The 14,303-nt window shown below is 30.4% G+C and overlaps 1 protein-coding gene and 1 long non-coding RNA gene across 2 annotated transcripts; one reads left to right on the top strand and one right to left on the bottom strand.

The window, feature by feature from the left end:
• Window positions 1-2,326: 2,326 nt before the first annotated feature.
• Window positions 2,327-4,121, bottom strand: LOC111200622. The gene is made up of 2 exons (XR_002654281.2): window positions 2,931-4,121; window positions 2,327-2,804 (listed from the first exon to the last, which is right to left on the bottom strand). It is a non-coding gene; the product is annotated as an uncharacterized LOC111200622 (long non-coding RNA).
• A 486-nt stretch (window positions 4,122-4,607) lies between these two features.
• On the top strand, window positions 4,608-5,703 carry LOC106345588 (homeobox-leucine zipper protein ATHB-12-like). Its single transcript, NM_001315961.1, is given in 2 exon segments — window positions 4,608-4,967; window positions 5,371-5,703. Coding segments are annotated over 2 exon segments (693 nt in total).
• Window positions 5,704-14,303: the final 8,600 nt, after the last annotated feature.

The following is a 14,303-nucleotide window of genomic DNA, read 5'->3' as shown; positions in this document are numbered from 1 at the left end:
TGTTCAAAAATTATGACTTTGTTAAACAGACTATCAGTTCCATATCAAGTCGGAAATCGAAAACTAAAATATAATTCAGATTTATTTCTTTTCTAGCTTCAAGTTTTTTTTTTAGGGTTCAAATGGTAACAACGGATTTGATAAAATAAGCGGTGCAGATTTTAAGTGCAGTCCGGTGCAACAACGGTTCATGCATTTTGCGGATCAAATGTGGTTTTGATAAAAAAAAATAGTACGGTTTTGATAAGAAAAAATAATAATATAAATTAAATATATTGATACAACTAGAAATTAAATTTGTTTGTTTACTGATAATGTCAAACTACTTTGTATTTTATCATTTAAATACTAAAATTCATTTAAAATAAAAAATTCAAGTTTATATATATATATATATATATATATATTTCATTCGATTTTGTGGATATCTACTTTTTTTACTATGCTATGAAAAACTATTCGGCTTTACTATATTTTGATATGAAATTCCTTTGAAACCACTTAAATTGGGTCAAATTCTTGTATCCACTCAAGTTCATTTTTTTAATATAGAATTGTTTAGATATTCAGGTTTTCGAGTTGGATTGGAGTTCGGGTTCGGGTCGAGTTGGATATTATTCGGTTCCTATATGTTAATTATAATATTCTGAATATTTTTTATATAGTTATAAATTAATAAAATAGAAATTCAAAATATTTGGACAACTATGGTTAGTATTACATAATACTATAATTATAACAAAGAACTAATTAATGCTTCAAAATAGTTACGTGATGGTTTTCAAGCATTAATTAGTTCTTTGTTAAACATCTAGTGGTAGTGGAGATTCTTTTTAATCCATTTAAATGAAATAGAAAATGAACATAAAATTTTGCAAAAAAATTACAAATGAACAGAAAATAAATGAAATATACAGAAAACACGGTATTTATTGTATAAAAGGCAGAATTCTATTAATCGATGGGTAGTGGGTGAGGGACTACGAAAATGCGGTCCAAGAGTTATTAGAGCATCAGCGTTAGATATAAAATATTAGTATATTTTACTTTTAATTAAATTATAAATACAAATAAAAAAGAAACCAATTAAGAGAAGACATGTAAAAAAAAAGCTCTCATAAAAGTAGTTGTGTCTCTCGTATGAGAGCAGCTGAACAATTTTTCACTTCTGTTTTTCTATCTCTCTCATCTTTCCTCTGTTTTTCTATTTTATTAATCTAAGAACACATGTGTGAACACATGCATTGCTGATGTTCTTAGTGGTCATTTTCTTAAAACTAAGTCTCTCATACTATTATATCTATAATTTGATTAAGTAATTAAATTTAAAATGTATAATAAAACTATGTGAATTAAAAGAAGACACATGGTTTCATAGTTTCTTAAGTGTAGTGGAGAGTATCTTTTTTGAGGGGCGATTATTTTATATTTATGTTTCTCTCTCTTACTGTTTATTTGTTTATTACATTTTCAGCTAGAAACTTCTTTTAAAAAAAAAGGATGAATTTGTGAGATAACCATAATAGAAAAAAAATTAATAATATATCCATCTCTTGGTAATTATGTCAATTGATTACATAAGTGGACATTATTTTCCTTTCCAGCGCGTGAGCATGAACACAACACACCGGATAAGAAAGATTATTCTATTTCTGATGTGTATATAGAATAGATAAGCAATGTCCACACAATGTGTAGTGGAGAAAGGGAGGGAGGGAGGGAGGGAGGGAGGGAGAGAGAGAGAGAGGGAGAGGGAGAGAGGGAGAGAGAGAGAGAGAGAGAGAGAGAGAGAGAGAGAGAGAGAGAGAGAGAGAGAGAGGGAAGGAGAGGGAGAGAGTGTGTGTGTGAGAAATGAATTTATACTATATGTTTATGATAGTATAGATTTAAAACCGCTTTAATGAAATATCTTATAAATTTTATAGAATATAAATTTGTTTTGAAAGTTTCAAAACATTTTATGTGAAGAAAAAAATCTATGTTTTTAATATGTAAAATACAAAGTTTAATAAGTGTTATAGCATGAGTTGAAATCAATTAAAAGTATAAAAGTAGAAGGGAAAAACATATTCGTAAGAAGAAGAAAAATCAAAGAAAAAAAATGTTCAAATAAAATGTGGTAAAGGTAATATGGCAATTATTACATAAATATCATAGCTTAAGAGTTGTTATTTGTAGAAAATTAATTTTGTTATTTGTTATATATGTGTGTGCAAATTTCCCAAAAGAACCAATGCACTCTTAAGTTGTCAAAATAAAAAATGCAACAGTTACTCTTTAAAAAAAAATGCAAATTACAGCTAAAACGTTGATTGGTAAATGAAAGCGGTTTTCGAAAAACGCCTTTCAATTAAGCACTTACAAATGTTCTCTATCCATAACCTTAATTTTACCGATACAATGTTCTCAGTTTTTTATTTTTTCCCAAATTGAAATTTTATTAAAAGACTAGGCTCATAAAGCCCAACAACAACAACAAAACGAGAAAGGCCTAAACAGCAGGCCGCAAAACATCACAACAACTGGGCCCCAAGCCCAAGAGAAACTGTAGGGGAAGACGCCAACTCCACTTCCACGTGTCCGGACGCCCGGCGCCCAATGAACACGCGTCGCGAATGGAAAGCACAAGCTTCCTCCGGAGTCAGAGAGCATGCACGCCGGAGCTCCGCCATCAGCAAACCAAACTGGAGAAGAAGCCGCTTAACCAGAACAGCCCTCAATCTCAAGACGACAAACCAACCTTGACAGATCTACGATTTGAAGAGGGAATTGCAACTGCCTACGATTGAAACCAAAACTCCAATCTTCCAAAGAGGAGCGATCAGAAAATCAGAACAAGAGACGGTAGCTCAAAGTAAGGGAAAAACCGTCGATCAACGAAAACCGGTATCAAACCGGTGCTAAGCCGGCGAAGACGTTGAAAGAATTACCTCTTCCCAGAGACGAAAGCCAGCAAAGATGGTGTTATGTGAACCACCTCTCCCCAGAGTCAATAGCCCAAAACATCGAGAGGCATAAACCGGACCAGATCCGGTAGCTATATACCAAATCGAAGCCGGAAAAAGGAATCGGCGTCGACTATAACTCAAGTTACTCAACCGCTTTCTCATCTTCTCGGTAAAAGATGCAAGAGAAGGAACAGAGATGAGAGAGAAAGCGATCTCCACCCTTTGTTTTTTGCACGTACTGCAATGTTCTCTGTTAACTTTAACAAAAAGACAGAAAAATATCGTTATGGGAACCTCGACAACGGCTATCGTTATGGGAACCTCGACACGTGCTATCATCTGTCGGACGCAATATTCAGTCACAACCACATTTTGATTGCCACGTTATCTTGGCTCTCTCAATGGTGCCAAATGGCACTCCTTCAATGGTTTGATTTTGACAACTTTGATTGCTACTTGTCTGAATCATAGATCTACTTTATTACATTGTGTACCAAAAAAAATCATTAAAAAAAAAGAATTTGCCGAAAATTTCATTTTTGAAAGAATTTGCCTAAAACTTCCTAACATTAAAAAAGTGTTGCCGATATAATTCTTTCTTTAGAACTTATTTTGATCTTGTCATCGTTACAAAAGTAAATAAAACTCATAGTTAGCTTGTTAAATATTTGCATGGAAGTAAAGAATCCTAAAATCATTTATCTCGCGATATCCTTTTGTTTCCGTCTAGTGAAAGTAAACGTGTAAACTATAATACTAGTATACCCTATGTGAATGCGATATATATGCTTATATTCAGTATTTGAGAAAGAATTATAATGTTTGAAGATATGGCTTTGGTAATGAGTCTGAACTGAAGACTTGAAGAATTATTTATAACTTAACTGCATACAATCACAAAAGTAACCATAGTTTACTCCAAAATAATTATTTATGTGAACGGAGAACGCATTCCTACAAGAAAAAACACATGTGAACTTGTTAACGTGAAATTTTGTTACACGTTCAAATAAAATTATTGCTTATACGATATATTTTCCTTTCTCTTTCTTAATGATAGATTGATAGGTATGATCTTGACCAAAGAAGTATATTATTAAAGCCTGCAGCCACATGTCAAAATGATGATATTGTTGTGCATGTTTTTTTTGTCAACTTTGTTGTGCATGTTTAAACATAGTACAACGACCATATAAACTGCTGAAATTCTATATAATATTAATCTTTTTTTTTTGAAACATATATAATCTTAGTCTTGAAAACTATAAATAATAATTGCGAAATATTATCAGTAGTTAGATGATTAGTTCACATCGAAATGAAATACGACTTAAACTGAAAGAGACACGAGCCAATTCGTGTCATAGCCACAATATTTTGACATATTTTAGCTTAGTCCAAAATATTTGCAGGTCATTATCATTAATTATTATCTTTTGAGCAAATAATGAAATTTCCTACATACTTCTTTCTTTAATCTTAGGCCCTACACCACGTAGTACATTAGCACATACAGTAACTCAAACAAATATATAAAGAGGTCGATATCACAGACGCAGAGATACCAGGAGAAAAAAAAAGATAAACAAGAAAATCCAAAAATCTTCTCTCCTTATCGAACTTCAAGAAACTTCCAGGATCTGGTGAATACCCCCACCCATGGAAGAAGGAGACGTTTTCAATTGCTGCTTCAGCGAAATTAATAGTGGCATGTCCATGAATAAGAACAAGAAGAAGATGAAGAAGAGCAATAATCAGAAGAGGTTTAGTGAGGAACAGATCAAGTCACTTGAGGTTATATTCGAGTCCGAGACGAGGCTTGAGCCGAGAAAGAAGGTGCAGGTAGCTCAAGAACTAGGGCTGCAACCAAGACAAGTGGCTATATGGTTTCAGAACAAGAGAGCTCGTTGGAAGACTAAGCAGCTTGAGAAAGAGTATAACATTCTCAGAGCCAACTACAATCATTTGGCATCACAATTTGACATCATGAAGAAAGAAAAGCAAGCTCTGGTCTCCGAGGTACATTCTGATCAAGTATATTTATACACAAAAAGATGTGGAAATTGATTATATTTATCTATTTAAATTAGAAAGGACAATAAAAAATTGATTATAATACTCGGAACACATCCATTTTTCTTTCTTTTTATGTAAAATATATATATATATATATATGTTTTGTAAAATCAAGTAATATATAATATGTTTTCTAAAAAATTTTATATTTACACACGGTTTTTAAAATCAAGTATAACTTACTCCTGATCGGAAAATCAAATATATTAGTTGGTTAATTCAATGATTCAGTCTTCAGAGGAAGATCAGAATGATAAAAGCGTCAATAAACACAAATGATTATTGAAGCAAAGAAAAAAACCTACATTATGTGGAGTTTAAATTAAAATCTCTATTAAATTTGCAGTTGCAGAGACTAAATGAAGAGATGCATAAGTCAAAAGAAGAAAGACGTGAAGAGTGTTGTGGTGAACAAAGAGTGGCTCTTAGCAGTACCACAAGGTCAGAAAATGGAAAGTGTGAGCCAGAAGTTAGGATAAATCAAGGGATTGCTCTGTGTAATGATGACATTAAGACAGAGTATTTTGGATTTGAGGAGTCTAATCATGAGCTCATGAACATTGTGGAGCAAGCTGGTGATAGTTGCTTGACTTCATCTGATAACTGGGGAGGCTTCAACTCTGATTCTATCTTAGACCAATCTAGCAGCAATTACCCTTGGTGGGACTTTTGGTCATGAACAACTAAGTGCAGAGAACGAGTGTGTATATACTTCTGTAGAATGTGTTAATAGAGCGGTGTTAAGATAAATAATATTTTTTTCTTTTTGCATCGTTATGTATTATATTTGATTTTACAAAATTAGAATGAATCTCAATGGAGAATAAAAAATGGTCTTTTTATTTTGAAGAATCAAAGTTACGAGTTTGGCTAGTTTCGTGCTAAACCGTGTTTCTATCGGTTGTGTTTTCGACTCTTCCTTTTGTTTCCAAAAACGATCATGAACAATAGGTCCATTATAAAAGAAAAGCCTGTAGTATAGCCCATGTGTAAACCCTTAATTAAACGAGGCCTTGCGTTGAAACAAAGCAAAATGTCATCATAAGACAGTGAAACCCTGTGTTTAGAAAAAAAAAAAAAAAGCCAGTGAAACCCTAGCTTATGTACCAATGCCATCGGATTAGTTGATCAGTTCTATGATCCAAAAATGGTACAGTTCTATTTTTTTTTTTCTTTTTCGAATCAATTCGAAATCTTGGATTACTGTTGCATCAACTCGTATTTGGATAGATAAATGAGAGAAGTATGAAAACCACTATTAAAATCTAAACTTGCATATTTTGACGTGACAATATTTTAACTCCCAAAAGAAGCAAACCTTTACTGAATGAGAATATATCTTTGGTTGCCTTTTGTACAAATAGAAATAACAGAAAGATTGGTGGTGGAGAAATGAGTAAGTTGACCTACAATAAAGTATTAATTCACGCATAATACATATATAAATTGGTTAATACGTAATATTAAGTTAGATTGATTGATTGTTTCTCTACATTGATAACAATTCAAAAGTTCAAGATTCTTGAATGTTATTTTATTTTCGAGAAAACAACCATAAAAATATCAAACTTTCAAATTAAAGAAAAAAAAAATACTTGAACTCATGTTTGAACAAAAAAATATTCCAACTTTCAAATATTGGTCATTTAAACTTCAATTATTTGTTGACTATGCCATTTTAAAAACGTAAAAAATCAACTGTTAAACTCGTAAACGTCTGTTAATTCGATAAACGTTGTCGTTTTAAAAATTGATTAAACATTAATGAAACAATGTAGTTTTACATCTATAAGCATCTAAATTATTCCCTCTTTCGCGAAACCTACTTCAGGTTCTAATTCTCTAATCTCTCAATTCTAATCCCTAAAATCCAGAGCCATTGATAATGTAAAGGATGGTTCAGACGATGAGATTACTTTAGATTCGTCGTAGTGAGATCTTAAGTGGAAAGTGTTAGAAAGCTACACATGAACAACATAATCAAATCGGTGAAGAATGTGATAACGAAGATGATAGTAAGACTTTGAGAATGATAATGAGGCTGAGATTAATAGTATTGGTGTCGAAGAAGAATTTGTAAGTAGTATTTAAAACGACTTCGTTTAGTAAGTTAACATACATTTACGGTTTAATATTTGATTTTCCGAGTTTCTAAAATGACTGAGTCAACAAAAATAAGGGTTAAAATGACTAACATTTAAAAATTATGATATTTTTTTGGCTCAAACATGAATTGAAGGTTTTTTTGGAAAGTTCAGAGTTTTATTAGCAGTTTTCTCTTTTATTTTCTTGCTTTTTGTAGTGATAAAGATGGTCGTAATTTTCTGATCTAACTCCAAGATTCGACATGTTTATTTTAGTTGATTTTCAAACTCGAGTAAATATGACTCCACACCACAGTGATTCGAACTGGGAATTTTTATCTATTTATCAGTCGATAGTTTATTATAAAAAGTTCAGCTATTTACATTTTTTTTTTGACAGCCAGCTATTTACATTTTTTTTTAGATTTTTTGAACTTTTGAGTGTAGTTGGGACCAGTGGCGAATCTATAACAAAATTCACCTGTGCATTGTTGTTATAAAACTAAAAAGATGACACAAGGAATAATCGAACTAAGATTAATATGGGTGCACAACCCAATTTTACCATCTCATCAATCTAAGTTTTAATAATTACATACATAAAAAATAACATATTAATAAAACTATGGGTGCACTTGCCCCCATTCCCATTAACCTGGCTACGCCCCTGGTTCGGACGTTATCAGAACTTATAGGAGTGGAAGAAAAGCTGTAGATTCGTTCTTTTGGTGTTAGTTTATTAAAATAAATAAATTTAGAATCATATATGCTCATTTCCATTAAATTGGTCTAATTACAGGCCCGGACAAATCTTACCTATACCACCCTAGCCTCTCTAAATAGATTTTACCATGGTAAACCTTTACAATGGAAAAAGTCAACTTCCTCTGGTTGCCTCAAGAGGTTAACATATTAACTGGTCTTAAGGTGTATAAAGGCCAAGAGCATTCAACAATGCGAAGAACGTGTGATCCGTCACAAACTAGTGCATTTTAATTTTGGACCCTTTGATTCATACAACTATAGATTACCTAGATCCACAGTATTATTTCAATTTTATTTATCGCTAAAGAGTTTTCCTTTCAGCTTAGATATTGTCTTTGTAGCATCATTTGAAACTTTCACTTTTATACAGTATATACATACAAGAATCCAAGACAATTAGTTCTTCAAATCTAAGAAAAATGCTCAAAACAGATTTATCATTTACGTTTAACTAAACATTTTTTATTATTTTTTTTTCATCAAGTCAAAGTTTACGTCATGATATTAGCGTCGACAGAAGATTTGTGTGATCCCTAAACGTTTGAACCAAATGTAGTGGACTTCTAAATATTCTCTCGCGATATATGTACTTTTTGGAATTATTGCATAACCTTCTGAATATTTTGACCAATCAGCACACACAAACAGCGATATGGCACGATACGAGATTTAGTGATAGAGCATCGAATCCATTTATCATTCAAGCTAAGCAGAAGTGAGTTAGGCCATCGAATATTTATAAATATATAAACTAGATTTTGATCCGCGCTTAAAAAGCGCGGATTTATTTTTGAAATTAAATAAATTCATCTTATACAATTTCTATATAAGATAATGTATAGGTTTGAGTACATTTACCCGTGTGCACGGAAACGTACCAAACTGAAAAAAAAACTAAAATTAAGCTGAATTTCATAAATAACTGAGCATATCATATATTTTTGGAACCGAAAAATAGAAACTGAACTGAGAACCAAATGAGTACTTAGATTTTTAAAATACAAATTATTTACCTACAAATATTAATTATATTTAATTTATAAATAACTAAATATCCTATAAATACTATTTCTAAACCAAATTATGCACAAAAAAAAATTAATGACTCGAATATTTTTAATTCAAATAATTAATAGTTAATTATTTATCCTATATTTTTTTTCCAAACAACCTAAACGACCCGATTTAAAGCACAAGATATTTTACATTTGTGAAAATTCAATAAAATGTATCATATGCATTGTTAGAATTTGTAAAGTAAATAAACATGTTCTAATTTATACCATTTTTTTCTAATTTGATTTAAATCTCCAACCCGTTTAGATCCATTTGATTTTTTTATGATAAGATTAATCATTTAGTTCATATAAAGAATGTAACATCAAATCTTAATGATTGATTGCATGTAATTAATTAAATTAATATTTCAGAGTTGAATAGTTAACATTAAGGCTTTTAGTTTTCAATTCACGTAAAAATGAAAAAAAAATTGCTACAATCCAGAGAATTTTCCATTACAACCTATATTAAACATAACTAAATCATTGAAAATTTTATACTAATAATTGAACTATATGTGATAATGATCACGTCATGTGTAAACATGTTTGAATAATCTGTCTATATTCATAGAGATTTATTGTTAGAGTAATTATTTAATAGATTAAGGGAGAATAATAAATGAGTTCATTTAAATTATAAAAAAATATGTAAAGTATTTTTATAGTTAGAGAAATATAAAGTAATACCAAAAAATAGTGAAATCTAATGAAATGGTCTAACAACCTTGTTTAAGTAGAATTTTTAAGAATATTTCCTTTTTAATATTAAAGATTTGATGCAATTCCAACTAAAACTCCTGTCAATAAAATATGTTTTCAAGTTCCATAAATAAATTTATGCATTTATTTGTTATAACTGATTCAATATATTAGAATGTAAATATAGTATCATCCGTAACGATGAATTTTCATATTTGACAATTGTTGATCTACTATCTTATGCAAAATCTGGAAAATGATTTAGTATATTACTATATTTTGAGCTAATTATTTGACTTAGATATTTTGAATGAACAAAATGACATAAAAATATTTGGATATTTTAAAGTTGTTAAGTCGAAAAATAGAAAATTTAGTAAAATGTTATTTTTTACATTTTAATTAATTATAATACATATTTAAGATTCACCAAATGTTGATATGTGAAAGTTTGAAAATATATAGAACTATTTTTCTACTTAAACCGATAATCCATGAAGAGTATATAGTTTTATAAATGATAACATTTTCGAAGCACCAAGTACATGATGCCATTATCAGAATCATCGCCTTTACTATTTGAAGTCGTGTAGATATTTATTTTGTAACACCAAACTTCAAAGAATTATTAATATAGACACAGTGAAGCAATAAATATTTATTTCGTGAGTCTGTTTCATGTAGGTATCTTTTGCTGAATGAAAAGTTTGTATCAGCGGAAAGAAAACGAAAGAATATACGTGTTGAAAAACTTACTTATAAACTTTGGTTATATATAATAGAAATAATTAATAATGAGTAGGTAGATTTTTCGATTCATGGTAACTGTATTAGTGTAGATGTATAGTTAGAGAAATATATGGCAAGCTCTTAATAGTTAGAGATAATTAGAAAAATATAAAGTGAGATCAAAAAAATAGTTAAGTCTAATGAAATGGTCCAAAAACTTTTCATAGGTAGATTTTTCAAAATTGATTCCCTTTTAATAGTATAGATTTTTTATTTATTTTATTTTCATATATTTTATCTTTTTTAACAATCACATATTGTATTTACGGTTAGGTACTAATTAACGTGTAAACTACAATGTCATTACAATAAGGAAATTTTTGTATTGATTTTTTTTTGTTACATCTACTGCTTTTCATTATTTTTACTGTAAATTTAAGAACAAATAATAATTTACTTCAGAAATTTTCTATATACTCTCCCTCCGCCACTGTTTTGATGTATATGCGGTAGATGTGATTCATACAACAAACAATTCATGGTTATAGAGTACTAAAAGATTTTCCCAATGGTTAGATACTCTATTTAAAATGATAGTAACATACATCTGCTGCTTTTCATTATTAACGTCTATATATAACTATACCCATATGATATCATTCTAGTTTCCACTATATTATCAAGATTTAAGTGTATTAGTAGTAGACCAAAAAAGTGTAACGAACTGGACAGCTAAGAAAATTGTGATAAACATAATTAATGATTCATACAACAAACAATTCATGGTTTTAGACAACTAAAAGATTTGCCCAATGGTTAGATACTTTCTATTTAAAATGATAGTAACATACATTACAAATAAAACATATTGTATATGCTTAATTAGTATAATATTTTTGATATGGTTGGATCCAATAATTCTTTTGATCGGCAAGTTCGAAACAAATCAAGAGATTATTCGATATATCTAAGGTTAATATTCCTACATAAATTGATCAAATCAATTGTCATTAATCTATGAAAAAGATTAGCCAACTTTCTAGAGGTCAAGGATGCTGTGTACCTAGCTATGACGGTCTACTAAGGTACCATATGAAATATAAATAACAAGAAAAGCTAATTACTCCTTGAAAGGCATATTTTATGGTTTAAATGGTTTAATCACTATCTAATCATATGAGTATGTAATCATATCACCAACAGATTAAGGAATCTGTGCAATTTGCTCGCGGATTTAGTCACCTTTTGTAAAAGTGATCGTTTATACAAAATTGTTAATTATATAACTTACTTACCACTAACCCCAGTTGAATTATAATTTTGCATTTTTTCTTCTGCATATTTTATCTTGTGTGTCAATTTGACTATGAATGATGATGTTTCTAGATAAGTAGTGCTAGTTTTGTATTCATCGATTTATAAGCTTGTCGACTAAACAATATAACTGATAACGTATAATGAATGTATACCAAATTTTTTTTTTGAATAATTGTTAAATTTATTCGAATTAATTTTTTTTACAATAAGTGTGGCATAGTATGAATAGAAATTTAACTAGAAGTTTGCTGGGTCTGTCAGGGAAGCAAACCAAGCTATTATAGCTTTTATCAAAGCAACTTTTCTTCCTTGGGTGAGTGAGGAGATCTTTGTTTCACACCAGTTTGTCGATGAAACCGATGATATATAGTAGTTGCAGTCTGATGAGTTTCACCATGTCTGTGCCCATTTCTCTCCCTCCATAACGAATGTATAGCTGCTTGAAACACATAACTGAACAGAAACATATGTGTCTTATCTCTTACTCCACAACCTAAGCTAAAATAAATATTTCTATTTTAAATAGTTATAAATTACTAAAACTAATTAATATGAAATTTGTTATGCGTTATGATATCTTTTTAGTTTTTATATTACCATAATATCCTACAACTTCATTGTGTTACAAAAAAAAAAAAAAAAAAATCCTACAACTTCAAGATGGCACCAAACTTTTGAACTCTTAAGAGAACCATTGGAACATTCTACCCTCCAACCTTGGTTTGGATCATGAAATGTCTTGTCCAACACAATGTACTCCTTTTATGACAAATTGTGTTGGTATAATTTCAAATGTTTTCACCGAAAGAGTGGTTCGCATATAGTGACGAGCTTTATAGAGTTGGCATCGATAAGCTTTTTACATATATTTTTTTCCCTTGGCTATCATGAGCCGCTTACTAGTACTCGTTGTCTGTGTTTTCCACGTTTTTGGTTTGTTGACACTAATAACTTTTTTTTGGTTAGCTACCATAACCTAAATGTTATCTAAAAAAAGGAAGCGAACATGATTCGATTAATAAAAGAGAATTTGTACTCCCTACACACCAAATATCCTCTATTTGCACTCCATACTCTATTTTCCCTCAATTTTCTTCTCCCCATCATTACCATTTTCCTTCCATTCTATGGTATCTCACCCTTTTTAGTGTATTGAGCTAATTCGCTCTTAATAAAACAAAAGAAAATAAGGAAGTATGCTTGTCGACAGCAACAAAAAAAAACACAAATGATTAGAGACCAATACTGAGTTCTGAGTTACAGTTTTACCAATTTTATGGTTTTCGAATTAGAGTCATAACTTATTAAGTTTAAGTCTTGTTCAACTAGAGTGGTTACTAGCTAGTGTTGGTTTATAAAGTAATAATCAATAACCTATAATCTACCTTTGAAATGTTTGTGATTATTATATAAGATGGCACACTTGCAAATAATTAAGAATGGTCCAGAGTAAAAGAAAATTTAACAACGATTTAGATCAATTTGCCCTTTCCAAAAGGGCAACGAACACACATTTATCATGTAACGTTAAGTTCTTTATATTGGAACGTGTCCCCCTAATAAAATGACTTATGATACTCACCAAATGATATCTTTCAGACAAATTAATGGTCCTAATTGCAATAATGTTCTTTCGTTTTTAGATGATGACAAAACGTTCAATGAAAATTGAATTCCGGTCCATATATTTCCATGGTTGTTGATAGTAATTAGTTATAAGGAATGACAAAAAGTTGGCTAGTTGAAGCTATCCAATAACATGTCTCTCAATATTTTCTTATGAATGATTGTTATTGGGTGGGAAGTTGCAATCTGCATCTTCATTTGTTGACGCAAGTCATCTCTTTCTAGTCTTCTCGGTCTTCACCTTACCGAGTACATATTAATTTCTTCTTGACTACATTTAATTGCTAGGTCAAATATATTTAAACTGTGCATAGTGATATTGCAACTTGCTCCTCAGATGAATTATCCGTTCGAACAGGAGTACAGGAAATTTTTAAAAACAAACATGCATTGGTTAAGTGGACATATAAATTTTGAGTCGGCAAAGGGAACAAAATTCTATAAAATTTGAGTTTTTAGAAAGACCTTAACATGACAAAGTAGATGAACACAAAACTTTAATTAGTAGCTGTTAACTATTAGATCAACGGTTAGAAGCCTCTCATACTTGATCAGACAATCCTGACCGTTGATAGACGGCATTAACAACTAATTAACAGTTAATAACGGAGAAAATTGCCCAAAAAAATTCTGAACTTTCAAATTAAAATCAAAATAACCTTCAATTCGTGTTTGAGCCAAAAAGTACCCTAATTTTTAAATGTTGGTTATTTTAACTCTCATTAATTTTTTTTGACTCGGCTATTTTGAAATTCGAAAAGTCAACTATTAAACCATAAACGTTTGTTAACTTACTACACGATGCCGTTTTAAATATTACTTAAAAATTCTTCTTCGACACCAATACCATTATTCTCAGCCTAATTATCATTTTTATTAGTTTCACTATCATATTCATTGTCACCTTCTTCACCGACTTGATTTTGTTGTTCAATCGTAGCTTTCCTAACACTTTTCATTTAAGATCTCTCACTATGACGAATCTGAAGTAACCCCAT

Source organism: Brassica napus, chromosome A9 (genome assembly GCF_020379485.1).
Source record: "Brassica napus cultivar Da-Ae chromosome A9, Da-Ae, whole genome shotgun sequence".
Taxonomy (NCBI): Eukaryota; Viridiplantae; Streptophyta; class Magnoliopsida; order Brassicales; family Brassicaceae; genus Brassica; species Brassica napus.
The sequence above is the reverse complement of the archived record's forward strand: the minus strand, read 5'-3'. Positions and strand labels throughout refer to the sequence as shown.